The sequence below is a fragment of the Thamnophis sirtalis genome, unplaced genomic scaffold, assembly GCF_051295495.1.
Source record: "Thamnophis sirtalis isolate CommonGarterSnake01/CBP01778 unplaced genomic scaffold, rThaSir2_p1.2 scaffold_1, whole genome shotgun sequence".
Classification (NCBI taxonomy): Eukaryota; Metazoa; Chordata; class Lepidosauria; order Squamata; family Natricidae; genus Thamnophis; species Thamnophis sirtalis.
Genome location: NW_028261381.1, coordinates 153,388,348 through 153,414,501, shown reverse-complemented (window position 1 = coordinate 153,414,501; position 26,154 = coordinate 153,388,348). Strand labels below are relative to the sequence as shown.

General features: G+C 42.1%; 1 protein-coding gene across 2 annotated transcripts; it reads left to right on the top strand.

Annotated features, from left to right (window-relative positions):
- The first annotated feature begins 1,232 nt into the window (after window positions 1-1,232).
- LGALS3 (galectin 3) lies at window positions 1,233-25,052 on the top strand. Of its 2 annotated transcripts, none has more exons than XM_087728229.1 (6): window positions 1,233-1,360; window positions 19,768-19,789; window positions 20,040-20,555; window positions 21,889-21,977; window positions 23,491-23,659; window positions 24,760-25,052. In XM_087728229.1, the coding sequence occupies exons 1-6, from the start codon at window positions 1,308-1,310 to the stop codon at window positions 24,913-24,915; spliced, it is 1,005 nt and encodes a 334-aa protein (XP_087584355.1). In that variant the 5' UTR covers window positions 1,233-1,307; the 3' UTR covers window positions 24,916-25,052. The 2 variants fall into 2 exon arrangements, with proteins under 2 accessions (XP_087584355.1, XP_087584362.1); XM_087728236.1 differs by lacking the exon at window positions 1,233-1,360 and adding an exon at window positions 8,847-8,981.
- Window positions 25,053-26,154: the final 1,102 nt, after the last annotated feature.

The following is a 26,154-nucleotide window of genomic DNA, read 5'->3' as shown; positions in this document are numbered from 1 at the left end:
TAAATCGGATTCCTAATAGCACAAGGAGTCTGAAAGTGCAACTAGTTTCCCTGTGGGGTAATGGGTTACTTTTCATTGAGAATATTCAATACAAGCTGGGCAGCCATCTGGCTTTAATTTGGATTCCAGCAATGGGCGAGGACTTTGATTGAATAGCCTAGAAATGGTTCCTTCCAGTGATGTAACTGCATGAATTCCTAGCCAGTAAGGCCAATAGCTGGAAAACAGGAGAAACAGTCCCAACGCAGTTGGAGAGCACAATGCGGGAAAGGATGGAATAACAATGTTAAATAAGTCCTTAAGGCAACTCAGTCAAACTGAAGCGAATCATTATTTTCCCAGCTGCAATCTTTTTAACAGAGTTGGAAGGGAACCTTGGAGATCTTCTAGTCCAACCCTCTACTCAAGCAGGAGACTTAGTCTATACCATTTCAGGCAAATGGTTGTCCAATCTCTTCTTGAAAACCTCCTGTGATAGACCACCCACAACTTCTGAAGCCAAGCTGTATCATTACTAATTGATCTGACTGTCAGAAAATTCCTCATTTCTATGTTGGTTCTCTCTTTGATTAGTTTCCATCCATTGCCTCTTGTTCTGCCTTCAGGAGCTTTGGAGAATAGGTTGACTCCCTCTTTTTTGTGGCAGCCCTTAGATATCGGAACACTGCTATCATGTCACCCCTGGTCCTTCTCTTTGTTAGACTAGATATACCCAGTTCCTGCAATTGTTCTTCATGTGTTTCAGCCTTCAGCCCCCTACTCTTCTTTGTTGCTCTTCTCTGTACTCTTTCAACACAGTTTCAGTGTCTTTTTTTATACTGTAGCAAAACTGGACACAAGATTCCAAGGGTTGGTCTTGTCGGCAAAAAGGAGATGCTATAATAATGCCAATCTCTCTTTACCGAGCTGCTGGATAGATTCTTGGAGGAATACATATTATTTGTTTTAAGACTGGGAAAGGAATTTTGATTGCTTGAAAGTGTGACTCATAGCTGTTTTTGCAAAATAAGATGTGTCATCAATTCATTCTGGAGTTGTGGTCTATGACAGAGCCACGTGATTCCAACAGATAGGGTACTCACATGAGCAGATTGCACTAACAATAAGCTTTTCTGGCTAGTTGCTGTCCTTTGGAGCATCCTTGTGATTCTGATGCATGTAGAAAGGGGGAGGGGGTTACATCACATGTTTGCTACCTTCCACCCCATTGAATGCCACTGAGCAGCTCTTGTGTCAGAAAGAGGTGCCTGACTTAAGCCAGGACTAAAAACTCATGACAAGATGAGAACTGAAGCTCAATAGGTGGAATGAGAAGAAGAAGCATGTACCCAAGTCTTGCCCAGTATATGACTGCTGAAAAGTAAGTAATCTTGAATTTTTGTTCCCAGACATATTAATGAACAAGCACCAGGGGTGGGTTTCTCGCCCCGTTCCAACCGGTTCGGTTGGAACAGGGCCGGCGGTGTCCTCGTGCATGCGCGCAGCGCACGCATGCGTACTAGCGTCTGTGTGATGCTCCAGCTGCTCCTGGAGGATGGCGCAGGCGCTGTATGCATCCTGCGCATGCGTGGAAGCGTAGAACTCGTCAAAACCGGGTAAGGAACGCGGGCGGGCAGGTGCGTCCTTCGCCGTTCCCGGAAGTTACTTACTTCCGGTTTCGCCGACCAACCGGTTCGCGGGGACCGTCGCGAACCGGTTGAAACCCACCCCTGACAAGCACACATTTTAAATAACTAAGAGCAGCCCTGAATGGAAGAATGGTTTTGAATGAAGAAATTATGCCTCTTAAAGCAGAAATGGGTTTACTGGGTCCCAGTTCATTTGCTCAAAAACCCAAAAATTCAATCAGTACACAAATGACAGCTATGTGATTCCCCCAAATAAAGTTCATCCCAAATCAGTTGGATTTGAAGAGCACATGGCAGTCATGGCTAGGAGGGCCTTTGCACACTTTTGTGTTGTATGCATCCATTCCTAGATCAAGTGGATCTACTCAGAGTCATTCACATTCCTACTCACTTCCCGGATGGACTACTGCAATGTACGGTAATCTACATGGGGTTATCCTTGAAGAGCATTTGAAAGCTTCAACTGGTGCATAATGCAGTAACACAGACAGTTCCCGTATGTGTTTCTAGTGGAATTGCATTGGTTACCAGTTTGTTTCTGGGTCCACTTTAAAGTGTTGTTTTGACTTTTAATGTCTGTAGCTGCCCAGAGTTGTTTGCTGAAATAGGGAGCTATAGAAATCGAATGAATGAATGAATGAATGAATGAATGAATGAATGAATGAATGAATGAATGAATGAATGAATGACCAACCTGGCATGGCATGGGACTAGGTTATTTGAAGGACCTATCTCTCTGATTACATCTACTCAACGTAACAGATCCAGCAGAGAGGACATCTGTGGATCCCATTGCCTAGGGAATTATACGGTGAGCTCTAGGTGAAGAATCTGTTTTGGTGTCCTCTTTATGGAGCATGCTCCCCTTTGAAGCGAGGCTGGCTTCATCACTTTTGACTTTCTTTTTTTGTGTAAATATGTTTTATTTTCATTTCATTTCGTACAGTCACATATATACTGTGCATAACCGGGGCATATAACATTGAACAATAAACACAGCCCTCCCTCTTGTCAACAATACCCCACAAAATACAAACCCAATATACCACTTCGACCCACCATACACCCTTTCTTTCGCCCCCCTCCAACTTTCGTTCTTCCCTCCAACATTCCCCTCTACCCTACTTCCCCTCCCCCTCTATCACTCCTCTCTCCCAATACACTCCCTCCCTTCCTTCCCCTCCTCCCTCCAATCCTCTCTCTCACCCTCTCTAACCCTCTTTCTTCTTTCCCTCTACTCCTCCCTTCGGTGTATTTCTACTATCTATCAATATATTCAGCTTGTCCTATTTTTACACTAGAATTAAAGAGCAACAGTATACAAGTGCAATCATGTTACTTTAAAATCTAACACATACTATATTTCCCCCCTCCCCGCCTCCCCCCTAAGACCCCACCTCCCTTCCCCCCCACCCGACTTCCCAGAGCCCGTACACGGTATAGCTTTTTAACAAACACAGTCTAAAATATATTAAAACAAAGGAGATTAAAGAAAAAAAAAAAGAAAGTCAATAAGATCTCTACGTTGAACTCAGCTTCTTGCTGTTACCCAAACTTTAAGCAGTTTAACTTATTCCTAATCTTAAGCATAAACTATCTGGAATTTCTTAGTCCCATATTTGTTTTGTGTATAGTCAATCCATTTTTTCCAGTCTCGTTTATATCTCTCATTTGAGTGGTCTTTAAGATATGCTGATATTTTAGCCATCTCGGCTAGGTTTGTAACTTTCAATGTCCATTCTTGAGTTGTAGGCAAGTCTTCCTTCTTCCAGTATTGCGCCACCAACAGTCTTGCTGCCGTTATTAGGTGCAGAACCAAGTTGGTCTCTACCGCTGTAAAGTCAGTACATATACCTAGTAAAAATAACTGGGGAGTGAATTTTATCCTTCTTTTGAAGATATTTTGCATGATCCACCACATTTTTATCCAAAATGCCTTAACCTTTCGACAAGTCCACCATATATGAAAATATGTAGCATCGAGAGAACCACATGTCCAACATTTAGGCTGTACATTCGGATACATAGAAGCCAGATTTTTATGATCTAAATGCCATCTATAAAACATCTTATAAAAATTTTCTCTCAAATTTTGTGCTTGTGAAAATTTCACATTTCTTACCCATATTCTTTCCCACGTGTCCAGCATTATTGGTTCTTCAATATTCTGAGCCCACTTTATCATACAGTCTTTAACCAATTCCGTTTCCGAATCCATCTGTATTAGTACATTATATATCCTCTTTATATGCATTAAGCTTTGATCTCTTATTTGTTTAAACAAATTATCCTCAACTTTGACAAAACCAGTTTTTTGGTCTATTTTCCACCTGGCCTGTAATTGGCCATACTGAAACCATGTTTGAACTACCTTCTCCTCTTTTAGTACCTCTAAAGACTTTAATTGTAGAACCCCCCCTTTCTGAAGTGAGAAGTTGTCTGTAAGTGGTTCTATCGTGTTTTTGTTCTATATTCATATTTTCAATTGCATGTCTAGGAATTGCCCACATGGGTAACTTATCATTTAGTTTATGTTGATATTTTTTCCAGACCCGCAATAAAGCATTTCTTAAAATATGAGTTTTAAAGTTCTTATCCAATTTTTTGTTGCATAACAAGTAAGCATGCCAACCATATACCAGATCATGTCTCTCGATATTCAATATTCTATCATTAGTTGAATGGGTCCAATCACTAATTGCGGATAGGGCCACTGCCTCATAATATAATTTTAGATTAGGTAATTTCATGCCTCCTCTCTCGCGTACATCTTGCATTATTTTCATAGCAATAGCAGTTAGACTTATATACCGCTTCATAGGGCTTTCAGCCCTCTCTAAGCGGTTTACAGAGTCAGCATATTGCCCCCAACAACAATCCGGGTCCTCATTTTACCCACCTCGGAAGGCTGAGTCAACCTTGAGCCGGTGAGATTTGAACAGCCAAACTGCAGAACTGCAGTCAGCTGAAGTAGCCTGCAGTGCTGCATTTAACCACTGCGCCACCTTGGCTCTTTCATCTTTACCCTCGGCTTCTTTCCAGTCCATACAAATTTATTGATACTCTTCTGCCATTCTAAAAGATTCGCATCTTTTTTAAGTATAGGTAGCATTTGAAAAAGAAATAAAAATTTTGGTAAAAGGTTCATTTTCACTGCCGCTATCCTCCCCAGCAGAGATAAGTACAATTTCTCCCATTTTTCCATCTCTATCTGTATACTCCGCCAAAGTGGTTCATAATTATGCTATCACTTTTGACTTTCTGAAGATCCATCAAAACCTGGTTTTGCCATCATGTCTGCGGAGCCTATAGGTTTTGTGAATTATTAATATGATTATTAATATCTCTTCATCTAATATATTTTTAGTTTAATTTTGATAGCTTTTAATGTTTTAATAATAATTGTTTAGCATTAACTATTTTAGCTTTGTTCTACTCTGCACAGAGTCACTTGTTGTAAGGTGTATGGTTATATAAATTTAAGAAATATACCCTATTTCTCTGAATAGCACAGTATTCCCTTTGAGAGAATAATCCTTCTCAATAGTATTTTATATACGTAATACTATGATTGAAGACAATGATAAATCAGGAAGTAGAGAGATGCTAACCTTTCTCCCTAAGAAATTGTATTTCTGCACCTTCAGCATAGTGTGTCTTGTAAGACATACTGTACCAACACTGACTTCTGCTTAATGCTTCCTTTTCATGCAAGATGTTGCCAACCTAATAAGACGCATAAACATGCACAAAAAGGCAAAGGGAGCACCTCCCAGTATATGGTTGGCTGACATGATCATACATCTGTTTCTTCTGGAGTCTGTTCTCTGTGAGATGACATATAATTGCAAATGAGGTCATCTTTATTGATATCAGTTTTAGCCCCTGAAATCAATAGACTCACAAATGTTCCGTTAAGGCTGAATCTGCCAACAAGTTAATATTCCACCAAGAGGGATGACAAAAAAAAGGATGGAGAAAGGATCAAGGAAGTCAAGATAGTGGCTGCAGTTGTGTGATCAAAGTCCCACAAAATAAGATTAAATTGTCGCGGCCACTATTGGTTTTTTTCATAACTCCCTCATTGGTGCCCCAATGACAATGTCCAGATTTACACAAACTGTAATCTTTAAGCTATGGTTTACAAACCACATTGGCATGTCCCAAAGGTGCTTTTTTCAAGCGGCAACTAGGCTTTTTCTTTGAAGACATTTCGCTTCTCATCCAAGAAGCTTCTTCAGCTCAGAGAAGTGAAACGTTTTCAAAGAAAAACCAGAAAGTCCAGTTGCCTCTTAAAAAAAGCATCTTTGGGACAACCATGCCCTGGATGACTGAGAATCTCCATAGACACATTGGCTTGTAAACTTATCACATTAAGCCACGAAGCAGCGTGTTCAGTTTGGTTTGGGCCACAGTGTCTTTTGTCTCCTGTCTCCATCAAAATATTACCAGAGTACCAGCTATGTTAATAAATGGACTTCCCCATCTCCCTTTCTTGCTGCTGTGGCAACATCATAGAAATAGAAAACAAGTGATGAATAATTCTTATGCAGGTCTCCATAGCAATAGACCCACCCTTCCACTTGTTTTTCACAAGACGAATGTTTAATCTAATCGCAATAGCCAGAACCTTGGGTTTATAACTGGGAGAGCATGCCTCCCTGTGGCTGCCACACATTGGATGTGATTGATAAGAGTTATACTTGCTTTTGGTTCATATTGCTACATGGGAAGGAAGTCTGGGGAGACATTTTTGCAGCTGTGGCCTGGTTCACTAACTCAATAAATGGAACATAGTTCCTTTTGTTGTGTCAACAGCCAATTGTAGTTTATATTTAATATACCATGGTTCATTAAGTCATGTCTTATGCAACGTAGGAGCTTAATTTCATATAAGAGAGATGTATTAACAGAATAACAAAATAATAGAGTTGGAAGGGGCCTTCAAGTCTAACCCCCTGCTAAGGCAGGAAACCCCACATTAGGAGTGTCACACTCAAATCACCATGGTGGGCATCACGTGATGTATTGGGACATTTTCTCCCTAAACCAGGCATGGCCAGTGTGTGACAAATCTGGCCCACAGGCTGGGAGTTTGATAGCCCTGCCCTACCCCGTTTCAGACAAATGGCTATCCAACATCTTCTTAAAGACTTCCAGTGTTGGAGCATTCCCAACTTCTGGAGGCAAGTTGTTCCACTGATTAATTGTTCTAACTGTCAGGAAATTTCTCCTTAGTTCTAGGTTGCTTCTCTCCTTGATTAATTTCCACCCATTGCTTCTTGTTCTACCCTCAGGTGCTTTGGAAAATAGCTTGACTCTCTCTTCTTTGGGGCAGCCCCTGAGATATTGGAAAACTACTATCATGTCTCCCCTTCTTTTCATTAAACTAGACACACCCAATTCCAGCAACCATTATTTTCCAACAGTGGCAATTTCCAAGGGCGTAGACTTCAGTCCCCAGAATTCCACAACCAGCATGGCTGTTGAAGAGAATTCTATGAGCTGAAGGCCACACTAGAAGTTGCCAAGATTATAGAAAAGTATTAAAATACAAGTATACAAATAAAAAAATGGTACAAGTGGATTTATTATTGGGAAGTAAAATGTTACAGAGAAAATTATTTGTACATAAATATAAAGTTGGCATCACTGAAATGCCACCCCGAGAATCCAACAGAAAGGAGGGAAGATGAGGAGGGAAAGAAAGAAAGGGCAAAGCAGAGGAAGCAAGGGAGGAGAAGTAAGAGTAGGAGGGAGGGAAAGAAGGAGAAGAAGAGAGGAGTGGGGGAAAGAGAGGGGAAGAAGAAAAGAGGAAGGAGCGGAGGAAAGAAGAAAGCAGAGAAGGGGGGTTGAGAAGATGGAAGGAGCAGGGTTGTTGCAAAATAAGATGGAGGTATCCATCTGTGTTTTCTATATTTGTAAGAAGATAGTGATAAATGTTAGTAGTTAATAGATAAAAGTTAATCGTACTTATGAGAATGTATATTTGTGAATGTATTTGAAAGGAAAAAATAAAAAAACTTTATTTTTTAAAAAAGAAGTGGCCAAGGTTGAAAGACATGGGGTAAAACTCTTTCAATCTTGGTGTAGAAATCAATGAATAAAACTATTCTACAGCTAAAGAAAATGTTGTTTTCTGGGTTTCCACTTCCCACATGCTTCATGAAAAACTGGAACTGACAGTATGTAACAGAGAGAGAGAGAAAGGGAGGAAGAGAGGGAGGGAGGAAGAGGGAGAGATCAAAAAAACTGTTGAGTTTTGAAAGTGCTTTGTGGCTGACATCTTCTTTGTAACTATTCTCCACCCTGGCTTTCATGACAATAAGGCTGTGATTGCCTAATCTGATTACTCTGTGTCTAAAAATATCAGTGTGTTGTGCAATCTCAAACTCTGGTCCACTTTTATAAGCTGTGATTTTTAAAAAAATGGGTAGTGTCTTGTGTAAACACAGCTCATCTATGAATGATAAGGACTTAATCAACTGGACTGCTTCCGCCCTATGGAATAAGAATATCTGAGTGAAACCACACTTGTTAGATTCCTGCTTTCTTAACAACTGTTTAAGAAAGTTTTTTTTATTCTTTTTGACGTAACCAGCCTAATATTCTCTCACCTGATTCTTAAAGAGGGAAGCTTTTCCAGAAAGTCCATTTGCAGGCCAATAAAAATCCCCTGATAATGTCTTGGGGAGACAGGCTATCACCGATGCCATCATGGAAGATGCTCCCTCTGTTTGCAGGACTGCAAATGGTCAGTGCTGCTTCATGAGGTCATTAGGACTGCTCAGAAAGGAGGTCTGAGCCTTTACCTTCCCCTCTACGTCTTATTCGATCTCCAAATTTCATAACTTTAGGGATAGAGGAAGAACCTGCATTGATTAGGAATGGCATCCATATCTCAAGACACTACCCACGTATCTCTTTTCTTGGAGATCCAGCAGTTATGGTTGTGTGGCTCTTCCGCACAAACACAACTCCCAAGCCCAATTTATCTTCACAACTCTGCCAAGTGGCACTGATAGAATATTGGTAGCTTAGGGTTGAACTGTCCCAGGTGGTGGCTTCTGTTACTCGAGGCACTGATGATGTTACCTACAGTGGTAATGAAACGTCTGCAAGAAACCCACCAAGCTCAGAGAGCATCAAGCACCTCCGTGAAATGGGTGTGATGTGAATGTACGAGCGGGGGAGCCGGCCGTGGCAAGTCAGGCTGCCGCTGGAGCGGAAAGGACGGGGCGGTCCGGGGACGGGCCCACGCGTATTTGAGCTGCTCCGACGTCCCGCCCAGCTTGAGTCGTTCTCTGCCGCTCCGACGAAGTCAGCCCAGGGGTCTCCAGCAGGATCAGGCCGGTAAGTCGCGGCGGGAAGCCCAGGACGGGCCAACTTTGGGCAGGCGGGGTGGGTAGGTGGGAGAACCTTCTTCCTTCACAATTGCGCAATTGGAAGGAAGGAAGGAAGGAGTTGCGCTTCGCCCTGCAACATTTTCTTTCGGCGGAAAAAAAAAAGGGGGAGCCCGCACTTGTGGAGAAAACCGCTAGGAGGGAAGAGCTGCCTATATCCGGATGGGAGGCGGTCGTCCCACTTTCCGGGAAGCCGAGTGGAAAAGTTGGCCGGACTTCTCTTCTTTCCCGCCCCGCCCAAAGCAGCAATTTGGGTGAGGGGGTGGATTCCCCAGATGGAGCCTCCATAGAGCCGCCAGCCAGGGCGGGTCGGAAAGGAGAAGCCCCTCGAAGGGTCGAGCGGGTGACTCGGGAGCTTCTCCCTTGAGATAACACAGACGCATGAATACAGGTAGTCTCGATCTACAACAGTTTGTTTAGTGACCGTTGTTACAACGGTCCTGGAAAAAAGCGTCTTATGACTGTTTTTCACCCTTACGACCGCTGCAGCATCCCCATTGGTCACCATGATCCAAATCCAGACCCTTGGCAGCTGACTCAGGATCGTCCCCAGGATCATGTGATCCCCCTTTTTGTGACCTTCTGACAAGTAAAATCAATAGGGAAGCCAGATTTCGTTTAACAACCATGTTACTGACTTAACAGCTGCTGGGATTCTCTTCATAAGGGTGGCAAGGTCGTAAAATGAGGCAAAACTCACTTAACAAGTATTTCGCTTAGCAACAGAAACGTTCGGCTCACTTGTGGCCGTAAGTCGAGGACTACCTGTATCTGTTAATGATCAATAGTAATCATGGTAATAATTCAGAATTCTTGGCACCACCGACAGTACATAGCTGACTGACTAAGGTTGTGGCAAACTTTACTGAGGGAGGCAAACTGTTTGTAGCTAAACCCAGCACAGCCTACCATTAAAGAGACCCCATCCCTCACCCCAGCCAAATGCAGGTATCTTCACAGGACCTTCACACATTAGGCAGGCTTCATATGGGAGAAGTGGTGTAGGGTTTCCTGCCTGAGCAGGAAGGTCCCTTCCAACTCTGTTATTCTATTTTATTCTAAGTCAGACCTTTAAACATCCTAATCCTCAGCCATTTGAGATATTCCTTTTTTTCAGTTTTGATAGCGAGGGTGATTGAATAGTCACAGAATCCTACAATTGGAAAGGACCTCAGAGGCCATCCAATCCAACCCCCTTCACACTGCAGGGTTTACTTTCCTATCCCTGATAGATGAGTATCCAGGATGTTTGAAAAACTCTGGTGAAAAGGGGGGGGGGAATCTGCCATATCGTAACCTATGCTACTCAAATAGGTAGAATTTCTGTCAAGGATTTCTTCCTGATTTCTAATCTGTTCCAAAGCCTGGAATGCTGTACCTGACTCCATTGTTACATCCTCTAACCCCCACAGCTTCAACCTTAAACTGTCTACCGTGGACCTCACCCCATTCCTAAGAGGTCCGAAAAGGGAGCGTGCATAAGCGCACCTGTCCTACTGTCCCCATTTATTTGTACTCATTTCCTTTGTTCATGTCCATGTTTATACTTATACCTGTTATCTTGTACATGTTTGATCAACTAAATAAAATAAATAAATAACATCTTGACATCATGTTCCATTTCAGTGTTACAGTATTTATATAAATAGCATCCGGTAACTTGCAAAATTCCTACACTTAGCAATTTCCTGAAAGCAGCCACCTGTGTATAAGGTCAGGCCAGGAAAGGCTTAGATGCAGAATTTGCAAGTTGCCACCATCAGGCAGAAACAACAGGGAATAGTTTCAATCTCTACCTACTGGGCAGAAATCAAATGACAAAGGGAGCCTTTTCCCCAAGCTGTTTCAATAAGTTGGGGGGTAGCCCAAGACCAAAACAGTACTTCAGGTTCCCTATCCCCGAGTTTCAGTATAGGAAAGAAAACTGAAGTTGTGAGGGGAACCTTACCGCCGACTCTAATTTTGAGGAAGGCAGGTCAAGATTCTAGCAAATGGATGTTTTCCTGAGCTTTGTAATTTTCTTCCAGATGTATAGAATAGAATAGAATGGAATGGAATGGAATAGAATAGAATAGAATAGAATAGAATAGAATGGAATGGAATAGAATAACAAGAGTTGGAAGGGACCTTGGAGGTCTTCTAGTCCAACCCCCTGCTTAGACACGAAACCCTATATCATTTCAGACAAATGGTTATCCAACAGCTTCTTGTATTGCCCCCTTCCCCATGTGTTTGTTCGCCGCCCTGAGTCCCCCCAGGAATAGGGCGGCATACAAGTATAATAAATACAAATACAATACAAATTCTTAAAAACTTCCAGTGTTTGGGCATTCACCACTTCTGGAGGCAAGTTGTTCCACTGATTAATTGTTCTTACTGCCAGGAAATTTCTCCTCAGGTCTAAGTTGCTTCTCCCCTTTATTAGTTTCCACCCATTGCTTCTTGTTCTACCCTCAGGTACTTTGGAAAATAGTTTGACTCCCTCTTCTTTGTGGTAACCCTTGAGATTTTGGATCACTGCTATCATGTCAACCCTAGTCCTTCTTTTCATTAAACTGGACATGCCCAGTTCCTGCAACTGTTCCTCATATGTTTTAGCCTCCAGTCCCCTAATCATCTTTGTTGCTCTTCTCTGCACTCTTTCTAGAGTGTCCACATCTTTTTCATATCATGGCAACCAAAAACTGAATGCAGTATTCCAAGTGTGGCCTTACCAAGGCATTATAAAGTGGTGTTAACTTAATACCTAGTTTCTTTACCTAAACTAGATAACTTTACCAGTACTAATGATGTTGAGTAATGAAATGTCTGCAAGTAAACAACCAAGCTCAGAAAGCATCAAGGAACCCCTCATTTCAACCCTGAGCTACAGATATTCTCCTTTATTGCTTCTGTTTCCATGGCCGGGCTGGACTTCATTGGAAAAGAAAGGACTTTTGCTCACAGTCAGGTATTATGTCCCATGGCAAATACCGCCATGTGCTACTTGATCGCTGTTCTCCTATGACACACTTACCCTGGTCAGTAGGAGGAGGGTGAAGGTGATACAGCAACACCACGAAAGAGTCAGCCAACTGAATCGGAATTAGATTTAGCTCAGAATAAATTCAGCCACCCATAGGATTACTGTATTTTTCGGAGTCTACGACGTACCTTCCCCACCCCTAAAAGAGCGTGGAAATATTGGTATGTCTTATACACCGAATACAGCCATTTTTGGCCTCCTCAAGCCCTTCCCTCGAACCCCATTTTCACAAAAATGGAGGCATTTTTGCCTTCCCCAGCCCACAGCAGCAATCTGCAGGCTTCAGCAGGGCTGGGGGAAGGCAAAAATGCCCCCATTTTTTGCCTGTTTTTCACAAAAATGGAGGCGCTTTTGCCTTCCCCCAGCCCTGCTGAAGCCCACAAAGAGTTCCTGGGGGGCTGAGTGAAGACAAAAACTTTTTTTCTTACTTACCTCTTCGGCATCTTGGTGCATCTTATACACCGGTGCGTCTTGTAGTCCGAAAAATACAATAACTAATGTTACAGTCAGTTGTGTTGTATAAGCAGCTGAGGAGATAGGAGAAAGTAAGATTTTCCATCATATAACTCAATGCGGAGATCTGGCAGTGGAGAACACGCCTGCGGACATTGTATACAGTGTCCACATTGTAAACTACCGCTTCATTGGTTGTCCAAAGAAGAAGGAGCTAGTGATGGAAGGAAGTGTGCCAGATATCGGAGCAAATGGGTGAAGACATGGTAATTCTAAAATGCTAGTTAGTGTGATTATGTGCCGCTAGAACCACTAGGAAGGGGATTTGATTGAGATAATGGCTGACTGGTCTAAGGATGATGTCGGATCGGACAACCGTTTTGTGACTTGGTTTAACCAGATTAAATGTGTTGCCACTGAATAGGTAACAACATGGTAGATTTCAAAAATCCCCATCTGCTAAAGATCAGCATTGATATAACCACTTGATGAATTACAGGTGCTTTAAGGCAGGGGTCTCCAACCTTGGCAACTTTAAGCCTGGGAGACTTCAACTCCCAGAATTCCCCAGGCTGCTGGCTGGGGAATTCTGGGAGTTGAAGTCCCCCAGGCTTAAAGTTGCCAAGGTTGGAGACCCCTGCTTTAAGTTATCATTTTTCAGTTGATGGCATGAGTTGCCCAAAGGGGATTCAGAAGCAGTTTAGGTGGGATACGGGTCGAGCCTTAATGAAGTATTTAAAAGTTACTATAAATGAATATTTGGATAATAAAATAACAATAAACCCATCGCATCCTTTTTCTTGAAAGGAGTGGGCTTATTTTTGCTATTTTGAGGCAAAACCCCCATTGTTTTCTCGGCCTTCGGTTTCTTGAGACCATCATTGCTTTATCAAAGGCTGAGAAAACAATGGGGGAGGGGCAAATGAATCGAAACTCCGCCCTTTTTAATTTATGTCACAATGAGCATAAAAAGGGCTTCATTTAATGCAGTAATAGCTGCCACCTCGGTCCTCCCTGCTGATGACCCTGAAGGCGGCTTTGTGCAATCTTGTCCTTAAAAGAGCAATTTGTGAGACAAATTAAATCCTCTCGATTGAGGCATGCCGAGAATACATTTCAATGGAACCGAATCCCACAATGTTTATTTTTTCAAGATCTTCCAACCTGTTTGATTCTACACTGGCACTCTCGGATAGAGGCATCCAAGCCTGTTAAACTAGTTTGGAACATGTTTGAGGACCAGGAACTTCTATCGCAATTGATTTGGCTCAGTTGCTTGGAATGCTTGATACGTAGCTGCCGCCTCACAATTTAAACATTTTTATTTCTTCTGTCACTGACATTTGCTCAGAAACAGTAGGATTCTCTTAATTCTCAAATCAGAAGGGGGATTAAATGACCGGGATTCATCGAGGCTATGTGAAGCACTTCAGGGCCACATTTTGAGACAGACAAAGAAATGGATATCCTTTCATAGTTTTTTCTAGAATTATATTGATGTGCTTACTTCTAAGGTTAGTGAATCATCAATCAGTTGTCTGAGAGAGATACAGTGACTACTGTTTGCTTGTGATTTAGGCTGTTTGTTGAAGGCTCTAGTCCCGTGATGGCAAACTTATGGCATGTGTGCCACAGGTAGCATGCAGAGCCCTCTCTGTGGGCAGGCCAGCTGTTGCCCCAGCACCACTGCACACGTGTGTGAGCCTCCATCTGGGCTTTGGGTCTCTGCTGCGTATGTGCAGGGGGTAGGTACTGGGGGTGCTCACATTGCATTTTGGGGGTTCGTGTGTGTGCATGCTCCCCCACGTGCCCCATTTTGGGCCTGGAAGTCTTCTTGCATCAACCTGGAAGCCAAAACGGGTTGCCAGGGGGGCAGGGCGCATGCACAAGGGATGCACGTGCATGCACAGGGTGGGGCACATGCAGGGGGCAGGACGCATGGACGGGGTGTGCTTGCATTGCATTTTGGGGTTTTGCTGGGCACTTGGCAGCAAAAAGGTTAGCCATCACTGCTCTAGTCCTTTTCTTGTTATCTAATTTTTAAACCAACCCAGCACACTAGAATGCTACAATCAGGGTATATATGTGCTAAATTTTATTAAATGGTTTTGAACACAATGAAAAGCATAAGAGAAAATAAAGATAATAAAGAATAGCAAATAGTTGAGAAAGGGAATAGAAAAAGGAAAGGAAAGATATACCGAATGCTAAATGATATTGGCATTTAATATTTTGAATTTGAATTTGAATTTGAATTTCCTTTATTTGTATGCTGCCCTTTTCCCTGGGGGGACTCAGGGCGGCTCACAATTAAAAAAGGGAGGGGGGGAAAGACAAACAGTATTCCAATATGGAAACAATACAACATATTAAAAGAGAGCACAACAGTCACACAATTCGGGTGGGGTTGGAATCTTAACCCCAGGCCAGCCGGGACAGCCAGATCTTCAAAGCGGCGCGGAAGGATTGGAGGGTGGTGAGGGTTCGAATCTCCACGGGGAGTTCGTTCCAGAGGGTCGGAGCAGCCACCGAGAAGGCTCTCCTCCGGGTAGTTGCCAGTTTGCACTGGCTAGTAGATGGAATTCGGAGGAGGCCTAATCAATGCGATCGTATCGGTCTAGTGGAGGTAATTGGCAGTAGGCGGTCTCTCAAATACCCAGGCCCACTACCATGAAGGGCTTTATAGGTGATAAGTAGCACCTTGAAGCGCACCCGGAGATCGACAGGCAGCCAGTGCAGCTCGCGGAGGATAGGTGTAACGTGGGTGAAGCGAGGTGCACCCACAATCGCTCGCGCGGCCGCATTCTGGACTAGCTGAAGTCGCCGAATGCTCTTCAAGGGCAGCCCCATGTAGAGCACATTTTGCTTTTATCCCATCCCGAGCAACCTTCCCAAACAGTTGTCATCCTTCAGATTAGTTGGGATTACAACTCCTAGAATTTTTGACCATTTGATGGGGATTTGTGAGCCTAACTTGAATGGAATGTGCCAGTTGGGAAGTTTTTCTAAATGAGAAGAGGAACAAATAGAGAGGCTGGTTTCACACATTGCATTAAACCATATTATGATTCCTTTGGTTTCTGTTTAAGGAGGTGTATGAATCAGCCCGGTGTTTCCATACAGAAAGTTAAGTGAATGTGTGATGTATGATCCTAGTTGGAGACCGATTGAGAATCAAAATTTGCAGCAATGAAATAAAAGAAAAAAACACATTGGAACAAAAATTGTTTTGCAAACCTTGTGGTACATAGACTGGACTTTAGTCTCAGCATAGATGTCCGGTGGGACCAAAATAAACACTAGCAGTTTTTGAAAGGACATAAACTAATCAGCACATATCTGAAAGATTTTTGCTTCTTTCCCTTCCTCTTGGCATCCAGCTTAAAGGAATGTGCAAAAAACCTCAGCAGATTTACAATAACAATAAAATCCAGATACCACAATAAATCTTGGTTTCACTAAATGCTAGAATGCCAAAGGGAATAAAGAGGTTTGCTTCTGTTAAGGAATAGGTCATGGTAGGGATGGACTCAGAGAAAGATTTCCTGTGAGGGTGTGTTGCAAGCGGGTTATTTTCCAATACATACATACATACATACATACATACATACATACATACATACATACATACATACATACATATGTTGTATTTGTCCTGATAAATAAATAAAGGGAGACTAGTATAGATCTAGTTCAAGCTATTTAGCTCTCATCAGCTAGCCATACCCTTACTGGGATTAGAACCTGTGCTGTATTGCATCTTAGGCAGATGTGTTAACCACTAAGCCACAAGGTCCTTCTCCTTATCAGCTGAGCCAGGGAAATAGGTATGTATTTAGAGTCACAACCCCTGGTATGCCCAAATATGGGAGGAAGTTTACTGCTTCCATTCTCTGTCTATCGGCTAGTAGATTACTGGTAGATTTTAAAATTCACTCACTCATTCAGTCCTTCCATACCAATTAAATCCTCTTTTTCATTGGCCAAATGACAATGGGGCATTGGATTAGTCAATGACAGGGGTGTCAAACTCAAGTTGTCATGGCAGCGTCATGGGAATTGGGTATTCGGAATTTCCCCCCCTTCATTAAACCGGGTGTGGGCCTGGCCAGCTCATGACACATCCAGCCTGCGGGCTGGGAGTTTGACAGCCCTGGTCTATGAGATGTCTTGTGGAATATAAAACAGGACTTCAGACTTTTGTCCCCTCCAACTCTCTTTTTATAGGTAGTGCTGAATTAGTATCTCCTTATAATCCTTCATCAATTTTTAGTGGTTTGTCATGGAGTAATCTGGATAGATATCAAGCTGCCCTTTGTTATGACCTTGATAGCATGGAATACAACTATATTATGTTCAAAAATTTCCTACACCTTCACATTTTGGCCTGGAACTTCTTGTAATGTCCTCCGTTTCAATTTATAGTACTTTCGCACAATCATTATTTTTACATTTCAGATATTTTTGTCAGCAAATATAACTTCTCATCCCTTTACTGTCTGGCCATGACCTCATTCTCTAAGTGTTAATTACTCAGGCAAACTAGCATTTGAAAAAGCAGTGTCAAATGGGTAGAAGGACAACAAGCAGAGTTGTGGGGTGTTTGCCTTTTGGCTCTGTGCAACTGGGAACATGTTTAAAAGTGTGCAGTGGCTTTTGCTGGAAGCAAACATGTAAACAGTAAATTGCTTGGGTCTTTATGGTGAGAAGCATTGCTTTCAAGCTGCAAAACATTTTTTAAAAAATAAATAAATGACAAGGACCATTTTTTGGCTGGCCATAAAGGACATCGTGAAACACATTTTCCATTCTTGTTCTAATGAGGATCATTTGGACTGGTACCTCTTCTGGAGTTGTTTGTAAGAACTGTGCCAAGGCAGCAATAGAGATCATGCCACACAACAAGGCATTTTTGAAACTAGTCAGCACAAGCTATAGGCTATTGTTAAGTGTGAGGTTGTTCGTTACGAAATAATTTCCTATGGCAGAAGGATAACAATCATTGCAGCATCCCCATGGTCACAGGATCAAAATTCAGATGCTTGGCAACTGACTCATATTTATGACGATTGCATGACGCAGGGTCATGTGATCACCTTTTCTGACCTTCTGACAAGCAAAGTCAATGGGGAAACCTGTTTCACTTAACAACAGTGTTACTAACTTAGCAAGTGCAGTGATTCACTTAACAACTGTGGCAAGGAAGGTCGTAAAATGGGATAAAATTCACTTAACAAATGTCTCAGCAACAGAAATTTTGAGCTGAATTGAGGTCATGAATCGAGGATTACCTGTGCTTGGCATTGATGCATTGTTTTACAGAGATCCTTCCTTCCCTCCTTCCTTCCTTCCTTCCTCCCTCCCTCCCTCCTTCCCTCCCTCCCAAAATAAAGCAGCAACCGGAATCTGATGTGCATTAGTGGAGGTGTTTACAGGCATAACTGAATCCAGAGAAGTCATAGAACATTCCAGTAAGAATGTTTGTTGTTAAGGCGCTGTTAGCTTCTTTGTTTTTATCTTTCCCAGGGGGACTGTGAGCTTCAACCTGTTTGTATGCCTTCTTGAATTAATTCAGGACAAGATTTATAACAGTGATACAATTTATATTATGTGATTGATAAAACTGCTTCCTTGTAATAGAGAGAGAGAGAGAAGAATTTTTGAATCGAAACGCTTGGTGTGGGAACTCATGACTCATATTTGCATTTACTTGACACAACACAAACAATGTCAGAGTATTTTCTAAAGAGGCTTCTATAGCAAATTCCCTGAAAACACAAAGTTTGCTTATGTGCACATGTGCTTTTGAAGCTTTCTGCGGTATCTGAGGTTTGTATACAGACGGGTGTCAGCCACCAGCTGATGGTTTGATCTCTCCCACAAACAATTCTGTTTCTGTTATAGAAAGCAAAGTATTTTAGGACAGTTTTCATTGTTCATTGCAAGATGAGTCAACACCATGCTTGTAAAAAGCAAACAGTATTGGCAATTCATTTGGATTGCTCAATGGAAAGTTTTGACATTGGGCTGCTTTTGGAATCAGACTTCTTCAGAAATCTATTTTATTATTTTTTTAAAGTCCACCTCAAAACCTCCCCCGTTCTACTTTTCCTTCATTTATCCTTTGGCTTTCCTCAGTCTGAGGCCATTCATTTGGGGCGGAGGATTCTCTGTTTCACTCTGAAGAAATTCAGAGCAAGCAAAAGACACTTGAAAATCTTCCTTTTTCTGCATTAAAATTCGATCAGAGGTCCAGCCTAGTCTATCTGTAAAAGGGGAACTTACTATAGTTTTTGCTCCTCAAGGCTTATTATAGTTACCTCCCACACCCACCACCCAGACACAAAAAGAAGGAATGTAAAAAAAAACCCTCTGCCAAATTGTGCTTTTTAAATATGCGTCCTAATGTATTTTGTACATTGGGCTCATCTAATTGATGGAAACTCTGGTGGGCCACTTAAGAGCCACTTTGGTCTAGTGGTTAAGGCACTAGGCTAGAAACCAGGAGACTGTGAGTTCTAGTCCCACTTTAGGCTGGGTGACTTTGGGCCAGTCAATCTATTACAGCAAAATCCACCTCAGAGGAAAAATTGGAGGAGGAAGGGGTTATGTTTGCCACCTAGAATTATTTTTAAAAATGTAAAGCGGGATATAAATCAATCAAAATTAAAATCTTACTGCAGGACATATGAACCTTTTCAGATAGTTAAAATCCTTTTACAATTCTATACATCCTTGTGAACATTTAACAGGTTTTTGAATGGTTTTCAGAGTTTTGATTTTATTTGTTTGAAGTCCTGGAGCACCCTCTACTGACATCACAGGCTTGTTGTTACTTATCCCTTTTCTTCCCTCTATATAATAAGATGGAAATAACAATAATATCATAACTATATTCTGTGATCCATGAAAAATAATCCAAATATCAATAGTCAGGCAATACCTTTACTGAGACCATGTACAAGATTTGAGTTTTTCATCTCATCATCAGCCTGCGCTTAAATGGCCAAAACAGAGTAAGAAATGTGTGTCTAGGTACAACAGAAAACCACACATTCTTTTCTAGCAAGATAGACATTGGTTACATAGATTGTATTGCCTTAGTTTTTCCATTCCACAAAAGGCACTCAGATATATTCTCAGTTTCACATTTTTCTCTGTTTTACACTGAAGTTCTACCAAAATCTGGGTTGGATCCCGGAGTACCTTTAAAAAATCCTGAGCTCTGCTAATTGTCCTGTTGTCTTTCTTGTTTCAGGAAGATGTCTGAAGGATTTTCGGTAAGTCTGAAGAAAATGGTGCTTTTTAATTCCACATTTACTTTTCCTTTTGTTTTTAATTACTATTAAATTTATGCCCCACTTTTCAGTTTGTCTTCTAGACCCTCACTCCATTGTCATTTAAAGAAGGGGTATTAATAAATTGTCATGGATCATGGCATTTCTGGGAAAGCCAAGAATGTCAGAAATTCAGCAAAGATATTGCTACTGGCTGGGGAAAAGCGTAACAAATTCCTTATTTTCCTCACAGCTATCAGATGCCCTGTCAGGATCCAACAATCCTAATCCAAATATGCAAACGAATCCTTGGGGCAATCAGCCTGGTGGCTTCTCAGGTTATCCCGGAGCACCAGGAGCATTTCCTGGAGCACCAGGTGCATTTCCTGGAGCACCAGGTGCATTTCCTGGCGCCCCAGGCGCATATCCCGGCGCCCCAGGCGCATATCCCGGAGCACCAGGCACATATCCCGGAGCACCAGGCGCATATCCCGGAGCACCAGGCGCATTTCCCGGCGCCCCAGGAGCACTTCCCGGCACACCAGGAGCACTTCCCGGCGCCCCAGGCACATATCCCGGAGCACCAGGCACATGCCCAGGAGGAATAGCAGCACCTGGAGCATACTTTGGAGGCCCATCAGGGCCCGGCGCATTTTCAAACATACCAGGGTCCTCAGGAATGTATCCTGCTCCTGGGCAGCCCCCAAGTGACAGAGGAGCACAACCAACTGCACCACAGGGTGGACCTGGAGGATTTTCTGGTCCACTGGTGAGAAAAATATGTTTGTGTTTCTGATTTGTGCATGGCAAGGGGGTATCTGCATTTGTTTTTCAGTTCTTGATTAAACATTTTCTCTCTTTTAAACAAAGGAACAGCAACTCTTATTGGTAGGACCAAAATTAAACACTAAATGTTTGGTGGCTGTTCAAATATTTCACTTCGAGAACAAGACCTTTTGGCTCCAAACTGAAGGTCCCAAAGCAGGGGTGAAATGCTACTGGCTTAGGCGAACCAGTATTTCCGACGATCAGTGTGATACGCAATTTATATTAGCTAGAATCGTCGGATTTCCTGCTTTCTAGCTAATCTAAATCGCGTGGCACAGTAGATTCCCACCCCCTCGCTGTTCTTACCTTTGCAGATTCATGAGGCTTCAAAATGTTCCTTTTTTAGCGCTGTGCAGGCGCATCTCAGGCATGCATGTGGCACGCACAAAGCGCACGCTCAGTAGCAGACTCACCGAACTGGTAGTAGACTTCAGAGGATTTCACTGCTATCCCAAAGTCTAGTCAATTAGGTGCAGATGGAACATCAGTGATGATTTATTTTAAATGCATTTAATGACACTCAAGCCCAACACATAGAAGGGAATATGATAGGATTGTCAGGCTCCAAAAACCAAGAAAGACATGCTGAGGGTCTTCTGAGCAGTTTCCTTTGTTGTTCCTCACCCATAGACAGAAATTTTGCTCAGCAAAGCAACTTGCACCATTAAACATACACCCTGAGGACGCCTAGGGAGAAGATGCCTTAATTTTTTCTTCCCTGATAAACTGTCAGGGGCAAGAAACCAGGAGGCAAGATAGTGTTCAAGGTCACAGTGAGTTTATTCCATGCAACCTATGTATAAAAATTGGATCTATAAACTAATGGTCAAGGTGAACTGGCACCAGATAAGAGTCAACAGACTTCAATGGGGGGGACTGGACTTAGGTCTCTTTTGAAGGCATTAGGGACTCCAGACTGATGATACATTTGATCCTGTCGTCGTGCTCCATCTGGTCATCTCCTACATAAACTAAACTTTGCTGTCTCTTGCTCTTCTGGAATGCCCTCCCTCCCTCCTGGGAATCAAGACCACAGAACAGAGATATAAACTAGAGGCAGAATAACTTGGAGAAAACCTTTATCTGAGACCAAGAGGGGGGCAGAAGGAAAAAAAGAGTTCAGAAATAACTTTACAAAAAAGGGGTTAGTGATGAGATTATATTTGTAATAAATAGAAAACCAAAAGTCAAGGCAGGCTACAGATCTTGTTGGACCGAATGCTCTTCCATTTTGTTAATTGGTTTGATTTGATGTAATCTGTTTTTGTCTTCAGAAAGTCCCTTTTGACCTACCCCTTTCTTCAGGACTTGTGCCTCGCTTGTTAATAACTGTGACTGGGACAGTGAATCCAAGTCCGAACAGGTAAGGCAGGGGTGATGGAGTGGTGGGTGATAGTGATCCAGTTTCTTGCAGAACAGTTGGGTTTATTGCAGGATGGACTGCCCTTTGGCATACGTTACTTGGGGGGTGGGGGATTAGGAGGAACAAACTAAATCAAGGATGCATTAGGATTTGTGTGTGAGTTATAAGATGATGGTCACAATCAAAACCCTACCGTTTATTACATGTAGCAATAGCAATAGCAATAGCAGTTAGACTTATATACCGCTTCATAGGGCTTTCAGCCCTCTCTAAGCGGTTTACAGAGTCAGCATATTGCCCCCAACAACAATCCGGGTCCTCATTTTACCCACCTCGGAAGGATGGAAGGCTGAGTCAACCCTGAGCCGGTGAGATTTGAACAGCCGAACTGCAGAACTGCAGTCAGCTGAAGTAGCCTGCAGTGCTGCATTTAACCACTGCGCCACCTTGGCGCAGTGGTTAAATGTACTGAGACCATTCTCCAAAAGAGTAGCCAGTGGGACATAATGGGTATGGTGTTGGGCAAGGAACAATCCTTCACAGGCTTGCTATTGTGGGACAAAAAGGGAGATCTCCTTGAGATCCAAGATAAAAAGCAGGATATAAATCTAACAATCGGAGAGGGGAACATTTTGACTCGATCAATTTTGACGGTTCTGGAAGCTGCAGAAAGAATGCAAGTTAGGTCAGTGGTCCAAAAGACATTAGAGGTATTTGCTATGGCTAGAGCTGGTGAAACTTATGTAATGTCTGAAGATGTCTCCCTTGGGCCTTCCTGGTACCCCATCCCACCTCACCTTCTTTATTATTGTTGCTGTTATTTGAAACGCCATGCTGGTAGGGTGCAAGGCAGTGGCTGTCCTCTAGTACTTAGCCTGAGATTGGGTCCACCTGTCCAGAAAACTCTGACTTGCTTCAAACACTCAGAAGATAAATAGGAGACATTATAGTTGACTATTATTTCTTTTACCTCCACCCATCCCACTCCCTTCTTTAGCTTCTCGTTTTATTAAACCTCTGTGATTTTAACTATCTAAGAATGCGTGTGAACCAAAATGGATATAAAAGTATGATTAGAAATAAAATTTATATGTGAGAGGAAGGCTTTGCTTTACAGCTCACAAAGTTCTCATTTAAAGTTTTAATAGTAAAATAAAATAACCTGATGATGTCCATAGGCACATTGGCAACCGGGGGCACCACACTGCAGATCCAAGTTTTCAAGTTAATAATTAATTTGATGAATAAATAGAAAAGCTTTGTTTTATAAGTTTCCTGTAGAACATTCTCAGTCATCCAGGTCATGGTTGTCCCAGAGGTAGTTTTCCACCCTTTCTTTCAAGAGGCAACTAGACTTTCTGGTTTTTCTTTGAAGCTGTTTTGCTTCTCATCCAAGAAGCTTCAGCTTTGACTGAATGGTGGGGAATGGAAGGATTTGTACGCCTTGCGGACAGCTGGTCATTTGCATTGCATAGAACATTGGGCTAAAAGTTTGGGTCCTCATTTCTCGCAGATTTCAACTAGATTTCAAGAAAGGCGATGACGTTGCTTTCCACTTTAACCCTCGCTTCAATGAGAGCAACAGGAAGGTGATTGTATGCAACAGCAAGATTCACAATGTCTGGGGGACGGAAGACCGGACGGCACCCAGGTTTCCTTTTGAGGCTGGCAAACCTTTTAAGGTAAAAGTTTTTGCATCAGGTGTTCTATTGATAGCTAAGAATTAACTTGATTGCCTGCAAGTTATTTATTTGAATATTGCAAGGACAGTTTAATTTACCTAATTCCATTTCTATAATTCTGTTTCTTGGGTTCATGTTTGAGATCACCTGTGTCAGAATCCCCAGCAATACCCAAACTGAGTGGGAATTTTAGGACTCGGGAGTTGTAGTACCTCTGGAGGGGCTTTAGGTTGAGGAAGACGGGTTGCTTGTATTATGTTCATTCAACACAAGTGGGGAAAATACCTAGTGGTTGCATTTGAACAATATGCTGAGCTTTACTGTTGATTTTGGTGTTTATCTATGCAGTAGGATATTGTACAAGTCTAAATTATTTGATTAGTATATGGTTCATTATACAGAAAATGGCTCAATCACTAACCATTTTACGTGAGCCCTGTGAATGCATCCAATCCTGCTGCCTTGTTTCTGCATAGCAACTAAAGCAGGATGGAGAACTGGTTCTGATATGAGGGCTGCAATTCAGATGACCTCAAGCGATGAGTAGGAAGCGTCTCCCGGTCCCCAGAGGATGCCCTCTGACACTCTCATTTTTCTGCATAGGAAGCAGAGCATTGTCATTCCCAGTGTACTTCAACATAGAGGCAATCATAAAGGTTCTTTGAAGATTACCAGAAAGTGATAAAAGACTAGACTTAAAATGGGAGTAGAATGCAACAGAACATTGTGTCAGTTCAGTTGAATTGAATTCCATAAGTTTTTGTGAAGGGTGTGTTTAAAAATATGTATGCTATCCAAAGAAGTGTATATATATTTTAAAAAAAAATACTTGGCCAAAAATTTGCGGTGCTGAATTTAGCATGGCTCTCTTTTGAAGCTCTTGAGGCTGGGATGGGGCACTTTTCCCACCACATTTTCTAGTTTCATACAATATTTGTGGTGCTTTTTAAAATGTAAGCATGTCAAGCACAAAATGGTAGCTCTGCAAGTCCATAGTGCCCAGTGCAAAAAAAAGCAAGATTCAGGTTGCATGAATTCATGGTGTTTCTGTAATTCTTATTTATGACTTTTTAGGAATGTTTACATCTGTTCCTTTACAGATTCAGATTCTCTGTGAAGCAGATCAACTGAAGGTTGCTGTTGATGACGCTCATCTCATGCAGTACAAGCACCGTATTAAAGAGCTGCAGCAGATCACCAAGCTGTCTGTTGCTGGTGATGTCACCCTCACCAGTGTCATGCCTTTCATGATCTAAGCCAAGCCTTTGGCCCAGTGCAGCCTAGTGATCAATATCCCTGTAAAACTGATCGTTGTTTTCTAAAAAAAAGATATATTAAATATACTGTACTATATTGGGAGTAACTAATAAATAAAACTTTTAAAGGCTAACAAGTCTTGTGTACAGGTAGTTTTGCTCAGAATGATAGTTGTAAGCCATTACAGTCATAAATTTAGGCATCATGTGAGTGGACCTGATTTTTTTTTCAACCTTCTTTGCAATGGTTGTTAAGCGAATCGATTTTACCCCATGCCTTAAAGTTGCTGAGATTGAGAAACATGACTCAGCGTATAGTGCACACCTGTTCCAATGCTAAGAGTATCAAGGACATTCACCAGTCTCCCAGGAAAGTTATCAAAAGGCACATGCCTCAGTCTCTTGAATTGCTGCTTTTCATCTTGGAAAAATACATTGGCTTGATTCACAATTGCACTAAATTATAGATCGCTTCAGGCTTAGAATGTTGTGTGAAATTAGCCAGTTAGTGGTTTGTCAATCAAGGTTTACTGCTGAAATAGATAACTATTTCAGCCACTTACCTACCTGGAAATTCTCGTCAGCTTCTCCACCAACTTTGGTTGTGGGAAGCCAGTAGGAAGTCACCTCACCTAAAGACTATGAGAGTCAGTTAACAATAGCAACTGGGATTGTAGCGACTGCTGCCACTTAGCAATGGAAATTCCAATTTCAGTTGTGAATGTAAATCAAGGATTCCCTGTAATCATGACTTAATTTAAGGTGTGAATTGGCCTACTACTCAATCAGATCTACATAACTGTTTTAAAAATAATATTAGTGGAGAGCTTGATTGAAAGCAATTATTTAAATTAATATTTTACTTAATTACTTTGATTTAAAAATAAATACCATATGTTCTGCACTATTTAGACGAACCTGACCATAAGATGCACCTAGGTTTAGAGGTGGAAAACAAGAAAAAAAAAATCAGGCAGAGCCTGAGAGGACCAGATAGGTGTCCTGTTATATGCCAGCTCTGCCTATTGACTCCTGCACTGTGGAAAAGAGAAGAGGTGGGGCTCAGCACTGTAAAAGGACCCTGCTGCTGTGGCCCAGCTGATATTCACCAAAGGACTGGCACCAACATACAGAAATTTCCACCCACTTTTGGGGGGAAAACTGTGTCTTATGGAACGAAAAATATGGTACATCTGTGGAAATGGCTGAAGAAATACTGTAAAATCCAAATAAAAGGCA